The following is a 21,776-nucleotide window of genomic DNA, read 5'->3' as shown; positions in this document are numbered from 1 at the left end:
CTTAAACTCTTTCATACATCCTCGGGCCCGAATTGGGAGGCCAACTGCTTAATTAATTTAATTTTAAACCTAAACAGGACTCTGAAATCAAAACGAAGGTATCGTCAACCATGTCGGTACCCTGGACTTCAAGTAAGCAGATTCACGCCGCAGGGCGTTTCATCCGTTGCGTTGTTGATATTTTTGTTCTATGTTAACCATGAAGCGGAATCGTCTGATTCGTAACGTCAAGCGTGCGCCAACCCTCCTTCTACTCCCACTCTTCCTTCTTCCCTCTCCTCCCAAGGTAGTTGTTCCCTCCACTATGGTGAGCTGCACAGGCGCGATAGTGCCTCCACAGGGTATACATGCAACCACGAGCATAATTTCAACCTCTTTCACCTCTTTACATCTTGTTAGTTGTTTATTAATTGTTTGCTTGTGACCGAGGTCACTAGGTTGGAACTTTGAACTTCGTATGTAATCGCTTGCAAATGGTTAGTGAGAGAGTTCCGCAGCGCACATGTCGGAGGTGCAGGCGTGGCACGACATAAATATGGTGAATGATTTGTGCTGGTGCGAGAAGCCACTCCCTTAGCTTCTAGCTTTGAAGTTAGATAAAGGAAATTGTGTTTCTGCTTGCCACTCCAAAATTATTGTCTGTATTTAGCCTTGCACGTTCATTTTCATGTTAGCTTCACTGTACTTACGTTGCGTCATTGCGCACTTCGGCGTGTTATGCTCGTACGAACTAAGTTGATTTTTGGTCATGGTTTAAGTTAAATTATGTCGCTGTTTCTCTGTAAAGTCAATTTTTGCTAGACACGTGTGTCTTAAATTTTGAGCTGAGGCTTTTAATGTTGTTTCCCTTGCATTGAGCAGTTTACTATTCAGTAAATCTGTCTGACCCGCGTTGCGGTTGTAACATGATTTTTTTATAAATGCGCTTACATTTCACTGTAATGTTTAAAATGTTTCAAAACTGAAACAATGAATTGTTCACATTCGTAATAATCTCCTGTTTGCGTTAATTTTGTTAAGTTTGTTTATTCCTCCTGTGTTTATTGCATGCTTTGATCCCGTGGGACACTGCATTTTTTCTTACGTAATTATGTGTCCATGTAATGTAAATTATTGTGTAAAATATTGTAATTTCTATTAGTGTATCACTTTAATTCTTTGATTCGTTTATACATAATTAACTTATTTCATTCTTCTCATGTTTTTGCAGTTTTTGCAATGTAAAGTCAGTACGCAATCATTTTTTGAATATGTATTGTTAATTTCATTTGATGCAGTCATGTTATATCTATAAGAAATTATTTGTGTCATGTTGTAATGTTTTAAAGTTGAAAAGAATATTTACAACTATAAAGAAATAAAGAATAACTAGCTTTGTTTTGCCAAATTGATTTTGTGTATATTTTCCAAATTTTACTATTGTTAATTTATAATTTAACAGAATTCCTTACTGCTCTACTCCCGATAGAATAGGGCCAAGCCCCTGATATCGTCGAACACATCTTTGATTATCTACCAACTGCCTGTTTGGGCTCTGGGAGACTTCAACTGCAGTGTATAAGGAAGCGTGAAGCATGTAATAAATTAATATTGCTGGAACCACATGTTTCTCTTCGACCATGTAGGGGTGTAGAGGCATGTAGGGGTGTAGTCATGTGGGAGTGAGTGGGGTGTAGAGACATGTGGGGCCTTGGAGAGCCCGCTTGTTTTTTTAACATCTAGCATGTCAGACGCTGAGATCTGACCAGATATTTTGCACAAGGCATTATTTTAAGGGGTTTTTGTCTCATTTTTCCCCCTACTTGGTCTAGGTACCGCCCTGAGTTAGTCATAGCAGGGCCCATGTCGCCCTTAACCACATAGTAGTTTCCACTGAAATACATCGCTGCACTCTCACCAACTCATGCTCTAACATCCCTGTGTCAATAAGTTAACTAAGATTCTATTACATTAGCTTTTAATCACTGCCATAAAATTGACTGTTACATCTAAAGCTTAAACCACAGCCCTAAGCAGCCAGGCTTAGCAGTGCCACCAACCTGAAGAACTTGCTGGTGGTAGTAAACGTGAGCGAACCCAACAAGGAATACTATGCACAGGAACAGAATTCCAACGAATGCCTTCAGTTTGTACTGTTCAGGACGTCTCTTCTTCTTAAGTATGGCAGGCAACGTCAACTGGAACACATCATTAAAACCCTTTGTCTTCCGAACCCCAAAAACAGATGAAATAACTGTACACAATTTTTTAGTTTTGAATTGTTATAAAATTTTTTATTATTACCTTTTCACAACATATTATTCAAAAATTTCTATCAAATGGCATGGCCTATCATAATAATTTCATCTGTTAAGTCAAGTGTTGGATCAAAAAGTAAAAATATAAGTTATAAACCAAACAGGGTTTCACGTATTAAACCTTTACTCATCAGCATCACCTTTTAACTATATTAGAGACAGTATATCTTAGCATTTGATCTTTACGTGTATGGGAAAGATGACATTGCAAATCAGTTCATGGCTCATATAAGCCAGACTCTGAAGACTGAAGAAGGTGAATGGGTTTGAGATACCCACGATACTGCCCTCCCTACTATCTAAATAAATTTATTGAAAATACTATGTTTTTATAACCAGAAATGATATATGGTTAGGTTTTATGGTATTTTTGTTCTTTTGAGAGGTTTTTCTGCATTAAGACGTGTATTATGAACATAATTTACAATAATTTAGCACTTTTAATATTTCTGATGGTTTGAATACTTTGTTGAGAAAAACAAATTTTAAGTTTTTTTATATCTTTTTTCTTGGTTAGTTAAGATTTTGTGTGTGTACACGTAATTTGTTTTTGTATTTTTGTTATATTTTTTTTCTGAAAGCAGCTGATGCAATAGTTTTGCCAGTTACAAAATTATTAGAGAGAGACAGGTGTATTTGGTGTGTGGAAAAGTGGATCACGTGATGTGTTTTGTGGACGAAGTAGCAAAGTATGATGGTCCATTTACACACTACAAAAGTGTTCTGCCATTGGCCTTAATGCCTGGAAACCACTTTAGAAAAACCCACCTATAAGTAGTTGCCAGTATCAAGTTATTTCAGTTATATCTTCTTTGTTTGATTTCTGAAACTGAAATAAGATCCACTGCCATTCCGTTCATGCACACAACGGATAAACACAGCCAAACTCACAATACTATACCACATGGACACCAGACTTGATACTCGTGAATTACTTAAGTCTCACATGGAGTTCTGTACAAATTGCCAGGACCGGACAAACCGGGCAACCGCCCACAGTCACGCAACTAGAAAGGCCCCACTCTGGCGTTTTTATTACCCTAGCTCTTGTAATGTGTTTATTTATGTTAGATTTATAACATGCCACACCAACAGCAAAAGGCTCCAACAGTGGGCACAACACGTAAGGCAAGTACAAAAAAATACAGGAACAGAACAAATTGCTATCGCAATGGGGGTTGAAGCGTCCGTCGAATCCTAGGGCTCCACCACATGTATAATGGGCATGTGGACCCGGCTACTCTGTTCTCAGGGTCGTGACGTAGCCCGTGTGTGGCGAGGCCCGTTTCCCCCTGTATCACTGAAAACCTCCGAGAATGACAACAGGTGCATGAAGCTCCTTCCTCTCGCAGCGCTCGCGACTCGACTTTGGGTGTTGGCCAAGTGTAGACGTGCCTACCTGCTGTTTTTTCACCTCAGGAAGGGCTAGCCTACTTTGGTGCCGACAAGGGGGAGTGTCCAGTTACTTGCAGTGAGCATTTTTGATCTTGATTTTGTTTTTGTTTAATTTTTGTATTGTCTTCTATTCTGTTTTGTCTATCTGTATGCGTCATGCCCACCGCTCCAGCCCTAGGCTGTTGGCGGGCACGTTACAAACATAAATAAAGATTAAAGGATTCTGAAAAAAAAATTAGCAAAATGATCATAAAAAAAACTTTAGCTCTAGGTTAGCTTAAAATATTATATTTTAAAAAGATTATTTTTCAAAGTTTCCCGGGGAGGAAGCCCAATTCCCCTCCATTGAGGCACTATTCCATTACCCCCTCACCCAAAACTTTCAGTAAGGTCTCTCTCCAAAATATTAGGGTTCTGCCAAAGTACATGGCCTAGGCCCCAGTAAAGTCTAAGAACGCCACTGCAAATTGCAACAAGCCTTGGCTTCCCACAGCAGCGACGTCCCCACATGTGGCCAGAGAACACAAATTTTCTTTTGCAAACAGATTGCACAGACTTACTGCCAGCTTTTCCCTCAGCAGACTGGAAATGCTGTTGACGCTCGTAATGGAGGCCTGCGGAGAAGGTTCGTCCAACACTTCCAGCTCATTCTTGCCGAGCCCACCAGGAGGCAGGACCGACTTGCGGCGTGAATTGCGCAACGGCACACTGAAACACACATCCCAGCATGTCTTGGCGAGACAGTACAGCTGCAGTTCAAAACAAAGAACTATGTACTACTACTTTCTTCTTTAAACTTGATTTCATACCTACTTTTTATTTCACCGACTATCATCATCCAGATGCTGATGATACTCACACACATTAAAACAGACATCTGAACAAGAAAATAATTTTTAATTTGATGGTTTGTTGAACTTTAAATATTAACAAGATGAACATAATAGTCTGATTTCCTGCATCTGTATCCATAAATATCTGTAAAAATTAAATACAAAATTTTTCTCAAGACAAACACAATCAATATATCAAACTTAAAAAAAAATCTTGAAAAAAGATGAAAATCTTAATAATTAAAACTACATGAAATGGAATTGAAAATATATATAATTATATATATATATATATATATATATATATATATATATATATATATATATGGATATGTATGTGTTGTTGGTGTTGGTGTGTATGTGTATTCTCCATAGATTGGGTGTTTCCCACATAAAGGGTATTTCCCCACAGAATAGGAATTAACTATTTAATATTTTGTTTTAATTTTAGAGGATTATTTAGCTGGTTAAGATTTACAATACATTCAAATAATTTAAATGATAAGATCTTGATTAGTAAATAATATTTTATTCCAAAAAATCACAATAAACTTTCATGACCAAACTTTTGTTATTAGAGTGGAATTAGACCTTTCATTAAAAAAATTTAAGATATTTTACTCACAAATACATTTAAAAACACACTTCTTTTTTTTCTATACAAACCATAGTTTAGCCCATGTTTTGAAACATTGTGGATTAAATAAGCCAACCCTGGTTGAAAAGCAAGCTTGATCTTTCCTTCGATGATGGGAGGTCCCAATGTGCCCATCATCCTCTGGATGTAACATCACTGGCAGGCACTGCCTGTCTGTGGTGGATGCACAGCTTTTTAAATGTGTACGCCATAACATGTTGTCCATGTACAGACAAATCCATTTTAAATATTTATGCACATATTTTAGAACAAAAATAAATAAATTATTACCTATTTTGTTTTTAAAAGGAGGTTTCAACTCTTTTGACCTGGATGCATTTTGCTCTTCACCCTACTCTCCAGGAGCTAAAAGAGAAGCCCTGTTGAACAAAAAAATATTTTTTTTTTTCAATTTTTATTTGAAACTTTTTGATAAAAACCTCAAAACTTCTCCCTGCAATGAACCCATAAAAGGTGCATTACATTAGATAATATTAGTAGCGGTAGTGTGTACTCACAAAGACAATTCAAAGGTATAACTAGCTGTATTTTACGGCCAAGCTAAAACTGAAAACGGTTCAGAATAAAGGCTTTTGCGAATGAGAAGAAAAAAATTACACCATGGTATTATTTCCTTTTTTTATTCTACTAATCTTAATATATATAAATCTCGTGTCACAATGTTTGTCCTCAATGGACTCCTAAACCACTTAACCGATTTCGATGAAAATTGGCATTTAGGTGTAATATTTTCCAACTTGAGAGATAGGATAGTTTTTATTTCGATTAATGGTCTTAATCTTATAATTTTAGAGTTTTCTAATGTGATGTATGTATGAGTTGGCAGAAAATCACCACGGCAACGGCTGTAGCATTGTTGATGCTTCATTCGTCTCCATGGCAACGACTATTTCATTGTTAGTGTAGTCCTCATCACTCATTAAATACAGACCACCAATTTTTAGATATATACAGGTAAATAACTATACACTGGTAGAACAAAGTAGGTCGGGATTTGAAAGTGATATAAATTATTCAAATTAAGAAGACAATTACTAACTACATCTGATTTCTAAAAAGGTCCCCTTCACCAAGTCAACTGATTTCGATGAAAATGGGCATTTATGTGTAATTTTTTCCAACTTGAGAGATAGGGTAGTTTTTATTTCGATCAATGGTCTTAAAAATTTATTATTAATAATAAACTGATCATCAATGTTGATTGGTGTTTAAGCCCGGGAAACAGTGGGCACTTCGTCTCCATGACAACGTTGCGTACTTGAGAGTCGGGAAACCATCGGTGCTATTCGTTTTTTCTCCGGTACATTACAAAGCATTGTATTAAATTTTTGTCAAAATTAATTAATTTTCATTTTATTTCATTTATTATAACTGTAAATAAGAGATTTGGTCTCATTTCCCCCTCCCCCTCCCCAATTAATACAACCGTGCGAAGCTGGATCGGGCAGCTAGTAGTATGTATAATAGAGTATTACGACTAAATCATATTTGCAATAAAATGCACATGGACATGAAAGTTTATCATTAAACTAAATAGCACCAAGTCAATAACTGTGTGGGTGAAAGCTCTTTACCCCCCTCCAAATAGGTTAATGATGTGTGTATGTTTTCGAAGTGAAACTTCTTTGCTGCTGGGACTACATATTTCGAGCATTACGAAAATTCTCATTGCACGAGGGGAACAGTGAGGTAGGTACATGGTGGGGGAACCGGTAGAGAAGAAGAGTGCTTCAACTCGTGGACCAGCGATCAGATGGGAAGATGACGAGGGGGAGATAGGTATGTAGCGTAGCATGTGATGCTATATGCTAGTTGTAATGGCCGGAATGGAGACAGCAGGGAAGTGGTAGAAAATACGTAGCAGAGATGCAAAATATTTCTTGTAACACTGCTTCTGTTTCTCTACTCAATATTTGTAACGGCTAACAATTGATGCTACAATATTTATTTTATTTTATTTAAAGTATCTACAATTTATTTATTCATGAGGAAAAAGTTATTGATTTATGCAATTAACTTTATTAGAATTCCTTCATTTTTATGTGAATAGTATGACTGAAAATGTAAAAAAAAAGGCATAAACCTTCTGAGGTTAGCTTTGTAAGTGTAATTTATGTTCGATTGGAGTGTTTTTTTTTTTTGTTCTTTCATTTTATTCAGCTGGAGATCATGATTTATCATGATACCTAAAAATAATAAATCATTTGAGATCATACCTGCATCCTTAATATTCTAAATTAGTATCGCTTCTTCAATAAAAAAAATTGGTTGTCTGTAAAGTTGGTTTACGGACAAGAGTTTAACGTGAGAACGTCATAACAAAACATTGATGAAATGATTGATCCAGAAGAAAATGAAATATCATATTCGGCCTGAGACTGAGCCGTAATAGGTTTTTACAACCAAACCATTTAGGCATTAAAAATATTATATTCTTTGAGGGAGAAATTTTTTTTAAATTTTTCTATCTTTTGTATGATAAAATCTACCTGTGCATACTTTTATGAATAAAATTGAATCATTTTTATTGAATTATTACTATTTTGTATGGCTACAAAGAAGGAGTGAAATGAAATCTAGAATTTAATTAATAAATTTACTTTTATTTGCATTCATTAATTCAAATATATTTATTATTTTTGAAGTGTCGTGCGCGCCGTATTTATTTTTACAAGTACAAAAAAAAATCAGCCGCCGGGATTTGATCAGTCAACCTATCGATTGGTAGTCAGCAATGCTAACCGGACAGCCACGAGGCCATATTGGAAACAATTGTTTCAGATATTATAAATTAATAATATTCCACACACGATATTTGTTTGAATTTCTTTTAACTAGCACATTCTCTGATGGACTCGAAATATTTACACGCTCGTGGGCTCATAACTATAATACGGTGTGTGATTTAGTTGATCAAATAATAACTCATGACAAATAATTACCAATGTCAAACTAAAGCGTGAAAAGTATACCAGCAATAAATATTTAGTTACACAGCTAAAACAATACTCATACAACACTGTTTAAATATACTGATTTACACTAGTAATTAAAATAATATGTACTTGTAAGAACGCCATTTCCTTGAGAATATACTCCCGTGGCGCGGTGCACAACAATAACCTCGAACCCCGCTATGTTGTCGTCGGCCCCAAGCCGTGTGTGGCAACATGCGCAGGCGTGATCCAACCGGCGCAACCCGCCTATCCCTGCAGCATGGCGGGGTGAAACCTGAACAGTACGCCACCACGTGCCGGCCGAGTTCTCTGTACCGTCCGCAACATGCCAGAGAGATGCCACACATGCGTAAACAGGACACATCCGTAGTGGGACAATTTTTCGTGCGTGCAACCAGCGTTCATTGATTTATTAGACGTTGTCACATCAAAAATATTAGTAATTTATCTCTATCTATACCTAATAAGCAAGAAGATTATATTTTTTTCACACACACATTATTATTTTTTTTATTTTTGTTATGCTTTTGGCATTTATTTCTGTCGCGCATGGACTCCACCCAAACACTATTTTGTTTTGCATTTTTGTTATGCTATTGGCATTATTTGTTTTGTATAATGAATGCATCAAAGTATTAAATATTTCCTGCGCACTTGATCCTGACGCCATAAACCTGTGAAACATACATTGATCCTGTAGTAAATGATACTGTGTTTTAATCCTGCATGTAACAGAGGCTTTAGGGAAATAGGGCAAATTAAAAACAAAAGTGAAAGGTGTGTTCGGTTAGGTCGTCTACATTAATAATTGTAAAATCATAGAAATTAAATATTTTGAAAAAATTTTACGAATTATTTATGTAGCTGACGTAACTTTTCACTTTGAAATTACATAATTTCCTAGAAGCTGCTACTCATGTACAAAAGCATCAATGTATACAAGAACATGAGTTAGTACCAAGTTTTAACGATTCTGGGAATTTTAGAACGACCTTTTTGGGGATAGTCAAGAGACATCTGTAGTTGTTTAAATTAGTATTTTCAATTTTAAAAAAAAAAACCCGGTGATTCTGCTCTTTTACCAAAATCGATAGTGGATGACTAGTTAGTGTGAAGTCAAATACTTCACTTTTGTTGTTCATATTTTGACAAGTTACTTTAAAAAATGGCTTTTGCTGTGGTTATTTGATAGTGATATGTTTTGATAATGGTTGTTTTACAATTGTAGTGATTGATTAAGTCACTTTTAACACCATAGCTGTATCTGAATACATAGGGATGCGACCACAGCAAATACATCCCTACATCCCTTAGCAAATGCAGCCACAATGTAAAGGATGCATTTCTAAGGGATGGATAGTATCCAAATACTTTTACTGCTAGCACCACCTATTGTCAGTTGGTCGTATTAAAGTTCAAGTAGCCATTTTGAGTCGTGATAGCTACGAATATTCAGCAAAATGTAAATAACACCCAATTTAAAAAAATATAATGTAGCATGGATGTTATAAATATTAGTGATCAAAATAAAAGTTTCATTATCTCAAATTATAAAAAAAAAAATACTTATGAGGATTAAATACCCCTATAAGTTTAAGTTCGAATTTCTATTATTTTCATTAATGTCTATATTATTTGTCTCTATTTAATTTATCACTTACGCTTATAAAATTTTTAACAAATCTTATGCCAAAAATCTGAAGTACTATTATTTGGAAACAAAAGAAAACTCATTCCGAAGCTAATGGATGTAGGGAGGGACACATTAGTGGATTCTAGTGTCACATCACTAGAAACTTGATTTAGTGGACGCATGTAGGGATGCATTGGAATCCCTTGTGAGAGTTCGGAAGAAAAGCAAAGATGGTCACATCAACTACGATGCACTACTAGTGGATCCCTTAGCTAAGGACTCTATTGGGCTAGCATTTGGATGCAGCTGTTGTGTGTCTTAGGGATCGTCCATTAATCACGTGAGCCTCGAAAAGGGAGGGGGGGGGGGGGGGGGTCGGGAAAAATCACGAAATATCACAAAAAAGGGGGGGGGGGGGGGGGGGGTGTAGAGCGATATCACGTGTATTAATTTTTTTCGCGCAATTTCTACTTATAAGCCTTTCCTTTATTATTTTTATGCCAGTGAGAATAAACCTGCAACCTTAATGTGTGTCTGGACATTTTTATCACTGTGCTTAATTTTCCAGAATTAAATTAGATTATACCTATATTTAATGATAATATTCTGAAATTTTTAAAAATATTTTGTACAAAAAAAAATACACGTGATTTATTGGGGGGAGGGGGGGGGGGGGTAGTCTTAAACCTCACCACAAATCACTAAGGGGGAGGGGGGGTTAAAAAATTGCTAAAAAAACATCACGTGATTAATGGACGACCCCTTAGCAGTAGAGATTAACTGGTTTGTGATTAAAAGCAGCACACAGGTGATATTTTTGAAAATAGTGTCAATGACAGAGGACACGCTTGCAACCTCTTTAAGCAGCCGCATCGATTTCATGTGGAGAACGTGACCGGAACTTATCTTTTTATTTACTTATACATCTGACGAAAAATTGATAAACATCTTACGTCACAGGTTTTCCGCAAAGTTAAAATAAAATTATGAAAATACTATTTTCGAACACTAGAGACGTTCATGTATTTACCCTGAAAACAGTGTTAATAAGTACGTAATAGTTCATGAGTAATTACACTTCCAACTTACATTACAATACTTGAGCATGGACAGTGCCGCTGCCATTTATTGTTTACCCATACCGGTTTCTGTGTTTATTTTGGAAAACTTTAGTCAACAGATGTATTGTTTTATAATAAAAAATAGTTAATATGATGGCGTATTGTAGGGAAATATTAATGTTTATATTTTTTGTTTGTTGGTTGTTTGTTCAAATGTAATTGAATTAAGAAAGTAATATTTTTGTTTACATTTCATTTAAAGTAGTGTTTTGAATCAAATAGCACCAAATTATTCATAAGTTACGATAGCAATGAAAAAATACTTTAAAATATTGGACGGTTGGTTGGGTTAGTACAGCGACATTAAAAAAACTGTGAAATTGTGTTACTTTAGGGCTTTAAAACTTCTTTAAAATATTGTGGACAGTTGGTTGGGTTACTATAGCGACATTAAAAAACTGTGAAATCATGTGAACAGTTTGTTAGGTCAGGAAAACCACATCTTAAATTGGTAATTCCTAAACAACTGTAAGAAATATTTTATAGTTTATTTTAATGTAGCTATACTAACCCAGCCAACCATCCACAATGATTGAAAGTATTTTTAATGCAATTGACCAATCACAATATTTGAATAAAATTCATCCAAACAAACAAACACACCGACACAGGTAAACAATTAATGGTTACGGCAAAGGCAATGCACAGGTATTGAAATGTGAGCTAAAAACTGTGATTTCTCAGAAACTTGTAGGAATTGACTAATGTTGCTTCCAAGGTAAATACAGGAATGTCTCTAGAGTAGCAAAATAGTAATTTTGTAGTAATTTTGTAATTTTTATTTTTACTTTACGAAAAAGCCGTGACGTAAGATATTTATGAAAATTTTTCATTGGTAATGACAAGAAGATCTACATTTACACTATTAAAAATAGTCAAGCAATAAAAAAACAAGCAACAGCAATTTTACTTTTCACCGGACCGTGAGCCATTGTTAATCCTAAAATCATCACACTCGCGCCCCTAATGATTCGGACGAAGTGACGCGGTCGGTATCTTGCATTCACTTCCCACATTAGCTACTTTTAAAGACAGTAAAATAATATTAGATGATGGTGCGTAGTATTCTTTTACCCATTACTTGGTATTGTCTCATTTAAGTGTCTATTTTCTAACCAATTCATACACATGGACTATAAAGACACAGATTTTTAAACATTTTTGTTTGAGATTTTTAATACTTTTTCTTTGACCTTGATATTTCTCTTATATTGAATTTAGACCGAAAAATATCGGTGTTTTAAAATACTTACAAAAATAGCATTTCTAAATATTTTTAACAAGTCCGTACACTGTACAAATATTTCCCTACACCATTTGTAAATCAAATCTTCTTTACCAACAACACAGAATCTTCAACCTCACATGTAACATGAAAACTGAAAACGCATCTAAATAAAAACACATGGCAGTTTGGCACGCCCACTTTTTACGGGTAGCCAGAGAACCAGATGACTTCCGAGAAGCCTAAGATGTCCATCCAGTTCTGTCCCTGCCCGAACACGCCCGAATATTCACCTTCGGCAAACCTCGGGATTTGTTTTATTTTTGCGCAGGAAAAATGAATTCAAATATCAAAAGTGGTCGGTTAGGTTAGCTATATTAAAACACTTTCAAACATTATGGACGGTTAGTTAGGTTAGTTTAGCTACATTAAAATAAACAGAAAAATATAAATATAAATAAATAAACCCGAGGTTGGCGGAAGGTGAATATTCGGGCGTATTCGGGCAGGGACAGAACTTGATGTACATCTTACGCTTCCCATGACTTCCCATCCAAAGGCATAGAGTACAAGGTATTATTAAAATATTATGAAAGTTTGGAAACATAATTTGCGCAGTGTGTGTCAAGTGAACGCTAAACTTTTGATACAAGAAAGAGCGGTTTCATTTTCTTATCATTCAAACTAATAGTTGTGTGGTTAAGGGAAACCTACGTACGAATCACAAATTCTTTTCTACACACCCGAATACTTTGCATTCGTGTAAATTCGGGATGTTTTGAACTTAATATGTATAAACTTTTTTACATTCGCCTACGCAGTAACGCAGGTGCCAAAATTAGCTAGTCTCTGCTGCGCTTGTCAACAGCTTGCCTCAATAATGACAGGGAGCTTAAAATCAGAAACTGTCACATAGTGATAGGTAACAAAGCTCTTGCCGTAATTTTCAAATCAATATTTTTCTTGTTTTAATGGATTACGTGTCTTTGTAAGATTACTTATACCTTCAAGTCACGCTTTTAATCCACGTGTTTTTTTTTCCTTCAAATATTGTACACATCTGTGTGTGTGTGTGTGTGTGCGTGAAAGTTATATGACGGCAAGTAGTTGGTCGTGTCCGAAAGGATTTGTGACTCGTAGGCTTCCCATGTGGTTACTGAAAAAGCTCGATTCAGACCAATGCAACAACATAATTACCATTTTCTGCATTCGTATTGTTATATAAAACATCTGCAGCAAGACTTAAGCTGACAGAGCACAGAAAGATGAGTGTTCACATGTAAACAGATTATTTTAACTTGTATTCACAGTTACAAGGAACATTACATTGCTCATTCGTATTGTCTGCTTTCTGCAAGTGAAAATGTGTCATAATCATTTTATAATAATGTAATCAGAGTACATTTACTTTATTAAGATGTGATAAAACTATATTTTTCAATTTTTAATGTGTATTTATAGTTTTATTTTATTTTGAATCAATTTAAACATTCATATAACCTAATTGTTACTTTAAATTATCTTACATAATCTGTGGTCCTTTAGAACAGAATTCGGAGGGAAGGGGTTGGGTCATGGGAACCAAACAGTCATGTGTTGAGCGCCAGTCTGTGTCATTGAAGTCCAGCACGAACTCCAGCTGGTAGAGCATAGAGAGAAGACCATATGGTACTGGAAGTGGGATCAGTCCATGTGATAGTGTTAGGCAGGACAGCGGTGTCAAACTTGGGAGTCATAGGTTTTTGGCCATCAATCACTTTAAAATGCATATTACAATATGTTAGCTTGGGCATTACAGGTTTATTCCCAAGTGATACAATATAGGCTAGTTCAGGGGTGTACATGGCTTATGAGACTGGTGTGTTTTACATGTGGAACTTCGGCCTGTCACAGTACTTTAACAGTCTAAATACGGCGGAGGGGCGAAGGTCCCTTCGACATTCGGAATGTGGAAACGTGGCTGCAAGACACTGGGAACCAAGCCTGCCACAGATTCCCACAGCATATTAAATGTACGGAACACATTATACTATGTTGATAAAAACCTGAGTTTATGTTCAAGATGATGCTGGGCAAACTCCTGTGACACATGGTTGAAGGCAAAGCATGGAAGGTATGATAGATAATATTTACTGCTGTCCAAAATACTCTAACGAGATAGAACAAAAGGCACAAGATCATGGTGAGTCGGGTCAGGTAAAGTACACAGAGGCCCAGCGAAAGTTTAATGTAGGCAAATGGTGAATGGAATATATATATATATATATATATATATATATATATATATATATATATATATATATATATATAATTATATATATGTGTGTGTGTGTGTTTATACACATACATCCATACACACATATAATGTAGAAAGGCCACTAGAATAATTACGCAGGTCAAGTTACAACCAGCCACCAGACATCAAAAATTGTTAAAAAATTAATACTATGTTATGTATAAACTATGGATCTGCTGTCATGGCGACTGGTGTAAGATAAATGACCGAGTTCAGCTCACTGTATGGGGAGGCTGGGTGGCAGGGTGTACCTAATTCACACAGCAGTACACTACAGTTCATTCGGAGTGATGGCAATGTGCACAGCAACAAATTGGACATTATCGTAAAAAAAACAGTAAGCAGCAGTCGATTCTAGTTAAAATCATCAATTTCATAAAAAGGAATTATGTCGTAGTGTTTTCCCCTTATATAAATTTGAGGTCTTCTGTACCTGGCATATTGTTTCTTGCCATACTGGCAGTCAACTGTAGCACTAAGGGTGATAACAGATGATTGTCTGGAACCATGCAAGTGGTAAGCACATTTATATGATGACTGCTGTCATTACGAGTCATCCCTCGAGATGGTATCAACTAGGACCTACAACATGTCGTGGTGGGAGGTCACTGACAAGAACTGTGTGTGTGACAGCAACACTGCTGTGTTATCAAAATTTATGAAATCAGACACGAAAATTAAGTGTGCATCTTATCATAACTAGAATTACATAAACATATAAACATGCTATTTTAATTTTGAACACTCTGAACTAGCATTATTTTCATTAAAGAAGAGAAATTATAAGCAAAACATGAGATTTATTTCCTTATGGCATTCCTTCATTCCTTCAATCTTTCTATCATTCCTTTTTTATTTCTTTTTCCCTTCCTTCTTTCCTTCTTTCTTTCCTTCTTTCTTTCCTTCCTTCCTCTTTCCCTCGTTCCTTCCCTTCCCTTCACTTAACTCTCACCCTCTCTATTTTCAACATTTACACTTACCTTTTGGAAAATGTATCATCTTCAGAAATTACACCTTCGAAGTCACTGAGAATATCATCATCACTTGTTATATCACCACCATTGTTAGAAGAACTGGGACTCGACTGAAAAGAGAGGGGCAACGTGTTAATTAATGTTAATCTTTACAATCCTAACCTTTTTACTCATAACATTACATAAGTGCATTATTTAAAAGTGCCAAAGATTTTATTTCTGTTATTAGATAACAGTATGTGAGCTACTAGTGCTGAGCTAGATCAAATTCTATCACACCACATTGAAAATACTGGGTTCACCATTGTTTTGTGGTAAATGCATTGTGCCTACATAAATGATTATTTTGTGTCAGTATTTGTCAGGGTCATAATGCACTCAGTAAGGGCTTAAGTGTTGGAAGTATTGGCAACATGAGTTTGCTCAGCCAGTGAAAATCGGATAATGGGGTAGTGAAATTTATATCAAAAGCAATTATAAGACAGTATATAAATTACGAGTAAATTAAGCGCAGTAAAGAATGGGACAGTAATAATCATTAAACTAAGAAGGTCACCTCCTTTGGACACCTCACATCCATATTATTTGCAAAAAAAAAACCACAAATATTTTGGGGCATTTAAAAGATTTGGAGCTAGGCAACTCGCAACTTTAAAAGCATCGGTGTACCAGTACATATGGTGTGGATTTGTAATTAATTTGCAAAATCACGGGGTTGCATTATTTTGTATTTTCAGTATTATTATGACTCGCGTCATGCAATAACAGTAGTTTCCAAATTGGAAAATAGACCTCGAAGTAATTTTGACTGTCATTTTAACTGTTTATTTATGTGTAAGCAAATTATTGTTAGTTATTTTATTTTATGTGTGTGTATGATTGTTTGATTTTCTTTGTGCACATAATTGGGTTAACCAGGTGTCCGTAGTGTGACAAAGAGCAAGAACCCACAAATAGCGTGGAAAATATAATTAAATATTAACTGGCTATCGGTGTGTTCTATCTGGATTCATTCATTTTCTCCACCATGTACATTCCGTTGCATCTCCATCGTAGTGCCTTTCGAGAAGCAGTCATTGAGTTGGTTTGTAAGCTTGTCATGAATATAATTTAAGGTAATAATTATTATAAGTGTGTTTTTTTTTACTCACAATCGAATGATTGCTTTTCTAAACTTGATTTAAGTAAATAAAAAAAATAATAAAATTACGTGACGCAAAGCTTATTTACTTGTTATTTTTTCATCCCCCAAGCCCTTATACACACATACACATACACACACACATACACAAACCAGTTTGACATTTATCAGGCTTTCAATTTTTTCCGGTACACACTACGGGACACAGACAACACAGCAATAATCACTAGTGAAAGAATTACTAGTGTGCGTTAAAAATGGGCACGTGCGTATTCCTGTTTGAAATCATGTTATCTATAGATATTAAACCTGCATAGACAAAGCACGTTTGCAAAGGCATTGTCGTGCGCAGGTTTGTGTTTGTGTGCTGTTATGTGAATGATGATATGTTAACAGATTACCTTATCTCGATGGAAAACATCTCTTAAATACACACTACAAGTCTAGCTTTGTAAACGTATCAACCTTCACGACGGTACGGCGCAACAATATCTTGAACAACCTTTGAAAGCTAGGGCTGTCTGGTTATCTTTCAATGGAAAATATTAACCTCATTTGCTGCTTGAGGGATTTTTTTGTTTGTTATTTTTAGTTGCATGTTTACGCTTATCTGATCACGTTTGAAATCGCCTTTTGACAAGCGTATTCACCCGTCATCCTCCCGGCTGGGTTGGTGGTGGGAGTCCTAAGAAGGGTGAGGGGGGAGCAGAGTCTACTATTGGGAAAAGCCATTTGTGAAAATGGCAAACAGTTAAATTGAAAGTACTCCATGGGATATAAATATATTAATATTTGATAGCCAAATATTCAAGAAAAAGCATATGATTTATATTATCTGTAGTAAGATACAACTAATATTTCGTAAGTGTTAAGCATATATATTTAATGTAATTTTTTTTTACATTCTTTAAATACTTGCTACATATATTTATCTTAATTAAATATAATTAAGAACAATTACGCAGAAATAATAGATTTTATTTCACTATTTCTAGTATACCGTCAAATTAATATTACTAAAATATCTATAAATGAGAACAATTAAGTAAATATATTTACTTTTTAACAAAATATAGAGCCAAAACAGACAACATTGTTCGAATGTTGATAAAAAATAAATTAATAAATTCAAATATATATATTCTACGAATGCATGCTTATGAATTAGTTAAATGTAGGCTGAATTGCTGAATTCATCAATATATACTTGGTAAAGTGGTAATTCTCAAATTAAAGGCAAAATCATGAGATAACCAATAATATAAGCTCTAATATATTTATAAAGTAGCTTCATAAACAATATTAATTATAGGTTGTATTGGATGTTTTTTGATAGTTGCGTTTAACTTCGAAAGGTTATCAGAAATAACCTATTAATCCCAAATGCATTTCGTTACGAAGCTAGCCTTTGCTATGAAACATTTTCTCATGCCTATCCGGTATGTGCACTTAAGTACGATTGAGTATTTAAGAATTAAAAGTAATAAATTAATCTTGTCCTTAAATCATGACTGCGTATGATAGCAAACAATTGTGATTGATTGTTAATTTTTAAGGAATCAATCATAAACTTGCCCTAATTCATTATGAACACACGCTTTCAATGGTTGCATTTGTAAAATTTGAAGAGGTAATCTCAATAGAGATGTAAAGCTTACAGTGGTTTTCTTTGTCGATTTTAATTCCATTCAAAAACTACGTTACTTGTGGGGGGGGGGGGGGACATGTCCGGAAAAGTTAGTCGCCAAATAAATTAAATACAAATTTATTTATTAACTATTAAATCTAAATGTCCGTCCATCAATTTAATCACACCTTCGTAAGTCCACTTTTGGCTCTTCCCGCTGGAGCTCGGCTCGAGTCTCCCTCTCCCTCTCCCTCTCTCCCTCTCTCCCTCACCCTCTCTCCCTCTCTCCCTCTCTCCCTCTCTCCCTCTCTCCCTCTCTCCCTCTCTCCCTCACCCTCTCTCCCTCTCCCTCTCCCTTTCCCCCTCTCTCTCTCTCTACTGCTCGTCTCTTACCACGCACGTCTCTTACACACATTTCTCACTCGCCCGCCGCACGCACCGTCCCGTAAGCCTTGGTCCCAGATGCTTCGACCTTCGCACACGAAGCGCGCCACTGTCGCCTGTTTTTTTTTTTTTTTACCACCACGGCGTCACTCACCCTCTTCACTTCACTGTTCTCGATGGTAATACGCACCGTTTATACACATCTCAGCCCCACCCTGGAAAAGGTCTCGTGGCACTTCGAAGTGTCTCATCATCAGAATCCCAGACTTAACACTCGAAGCTTCGATAAAGTGGCGTCCTAGTTACGCCACTTCCCGCAGGCGGGGCTCTGGAAACGTGCCGAACCCTCGAGGGAAGTAGAGAGTCCCGCGCTACTCGGATTACCGCGGGAGGACAGACGCTAACTGCCTCACCCCCCTCCCGCAGGCTGGCTGGGCAACCTCGTCACTAGCATCCTCGTAACACTACTATAAATTATTTTATGGTCAATGTTTAATGGCTACCAGCATGATTGTAAACACAGCAACCTTTGATGGAGTAACTGTCGGACACTTTTGAACATGTTATGAGTGTTCTCTGCATGGTATTACGCATTTTTCAGCCTTACGGTGCTTTATTCCAGGTCTCTAAATTATTTCTGCAACATACGCGTCATGCGGCGAATCAAATACGTTAGTTCACATTTTGATATCTGAAAGCTAGGCAGTGTGTGACTCCTGCAAGCAACGCAGATTCCCTATCTTCCAGGCTCTAGAACATTTTAGTCTACATTTTTCCGATTCTCCCAATCCTTACATCGCTGCATTAGCGTCAACTATGGCATGCCTGAGAAAACAACGGCATCGTAAGATCTGTTTATTTAACCCATCACGCCATTCACCCAAAAAACTTAATGCGATATACGCTCTCGCACATTGTCGATATCATTTATTGAGGTGATTCGTATTTGTATTTGTAAAATAAATGGTAACTGTTTACAATGGCTTTAGCATTAAGACGTTACGTATAAAGTACACAACTTTTGTATTTACCAACACACTTAAAAATCTACCGACATGTTTTATTACTACTAGTATCATCACTGTACTATCTTCTGATTGGCTAAATTTTTAACTTAGTATGAAATATCCCACATAAAATTTCACGTGATGAAAAAAAACTAAAAAAGGCCAGCAGGCAACCAAAATGTCCAACAGAATATTCCAGATCAGCGGCGGTGCGAACTGGTAATGAATCTCCTGGAACCTCCATCGTGGCACGCCATCCCCGCGGTGGGACAGCGAACAGAGATTCATCTCATCTGACAGCGGACAGCGGCGTGGGTAGGTTGTCAAGGACCAGCAATGGGAGTGGTGGCTGGACGATCAGGAGGATATGCAAATTAAGGACTGCGCGGTCTTGAACCTTCAGGCGCGCACGGAGAGCGACTTTCCCCCCCCCCCTCCACCTTTTTTCCCTCTCGCCCACTTCGACCATCCCCGTCAAAACTGAAGAACGTCAGGCACCGTGGGAAAGCCTTCTTTTCACAGACGAGAGAGCCAAACGCCCGATCGTGCATCTTCGGTTTTTTTTTTCCCCCTTCATTTTAAAAGGTTAGGTTAGCTACATTATAAATACTTTAAAACATTGTGGACGGTTGATTTGGTTAGGATAGCTACATTAAAGATACCGTGAAATCATGTAAACGGTTTCCTAGCCCTGGATAGCTACATATTAAAAAAGTTATTTGCTAAGCAACCATAAAATGATTTTGCAGTATTTTTAATGCAGCTATACTTACCTAATATAACCAAACATCCACAATGTTTTAAAGTATTTATAATGTAGCTAACCTATCCTAATCGACCGCAAAATTTAATACCACACCGGTTTATACAACGAGATAGAACGGGAAGGAGGGGGGGGGGGGGGGAAGCGAGCATGAACTTCGGGGAACTTCGGGTGTGGCTCTCTCGCCTGTGAAATGAAGGCTTCCCAGCAACGCGTGGCTCTGAAGGTGCGCCCAGCTATTCGTCTAACTACTAAACATTCCGCTGTCGAAGTTGCTTGGCTTGTGGGATCAAGCAGCGTCGATGACGGCCAGTTCCGGTCGACATTGCAGTAGCCATCGTCAGGGATTAACATCAGTAGGATTGATTCTACCCTAATGATGGCGACTGCATTTTCGACCGGAACGTTCGGCGAAACCGTCGCCATCGACGCGACGCTACTTAATCCCACCAAGCCAAGCAACTTCAGAAAAAAAAAGCGTCCGCGGAAGTCTCCGATCTTCATTCTGCTGTCGATTCTGGCTTCGGATAACATTTGAGGCCGGTATTCCAAGACAAAAATGAGGATTTAGGTTGTTGAATGTGCTGCACCTGCACTCTAACTGTATTCATAATGCTCAGAACCCCTACCAAATCCTTAAATAGGACACGGCCAACCTTTATTTTAAACGAGCGGATTTTGTTGTCCTATCCGTGACCTAACTGTTGCCCAAACTTACGCGCATGCAAAGAGTTTTCGGTGATTTCATCCAGATGGCGGACACGCGTCTGGCGCCATAACTCGAGTTATGCAGCCTACTATTTCAGGAAAGTCACTTCATTAATTTTCTTTCGGCTTCAAGCATGTTTCGCATGAACCTTACTTTTCGGACTTCTGCGAATCCATCATCGCGTCGGAAATTTAATCCATCAAGTGAAAAGACCTCTTCGTTTCTTTTTTTTTTTAATAATCAACTTAAATTACAAAATAAAAATTTTGATATAATCATTTTAAAAAAAATTATGTTTCTGTTGTAATTGTAATTGCCACTATGATGCAACAAGTTATGTGTTGTGTTAACCTTTTAATTTTTATTTTTCTCTTGCGGGGTCCCCAAGCTTGCTTATATTTGTGATAAACAAATGTTGGTAACTTAAAATACTCAATTATGATATCAGAAATGTAAGGAAAGTTTGTTAAGTATGTGCATAATACCTTAAAATAAACAGACAATTATCGGAAGTGTGTATGTTTTTATATACAAACTTTAAATCAGTTCCTTTCTTTATTTTGATCTTCGTTCTATTGTCTTGGTTGTAAGAGCCAAGTGATGAGTCAGTCGGCACATGTTTTCCCTGATTATTTATTCCTCTACACATACAGAACAATGTCAATGAGCCCAAGGTCCTGGGGGCTTCCTTGTTGTGTCCCTGACGAGACTAACCTAGCCAACTGAGGTTGATACGGCAGAACACGCGCGGAGAGA

The 21,776-nt window shown here is 36.7% G+C and overlaps 1 protein-coding gene across 4 annotated transcripts in view; it reads right to left on the bottom strand.

The window, feature by feature from the left end:
- Window positions 1–21,776, bottom strand: part of LOC134532845 (myogenesis-regulating glycosidase) — an 80,010-nt gene that overhangs the window by 13,296 nt on the left and 44,938 nt on the right. For 2 of the 4 annotated variants that reach the window (XM_063369823.1, XM_063369842.1), the window contains 3 exons: window positions 15,396–15,499; window positions 4,253–4,400; window positions 2,040–2,177 (listed from right to left, as the gene is read on the bottom strand). In XM_063369823.1, coding sequence (XP_063225893.1) covers window positions 2,040–2,177; window positions 4,253–4,400; window positions 15,396–15,499 — 390 coding nt within the window. Of the gene's footprint in view, window positions 1–2,039; window positions 2,178–4,252; window positions 4,401–8,248; window positions 8,590–12,147; window positions 12,327–15,395; window positions 15,500–21,776 lie in introns of those variants that run through there. The other 2 variants (XM_063369851.1, XM_063369833.1) reach the window with 2 other exon arrangements.

The sequence above is a fragment of the Bacillus rossius genome, chromosome 1 (assembly GCF_032445375.1).
Source record: "Bacillus rossius redtenbacheri isolate Brsri chromosome 1, Brsri_v3, whole genome shotgun sequence".
Lineage (NCBI taxonomy): Eukaryota > Metazoa > Arthropoda > Insecta > Phasmatodea > Bacillidae > Bacillus > Bacillus rossius.
This window is presented reverse-complemented; position numbering and strand designations above follow the sequence as displayed.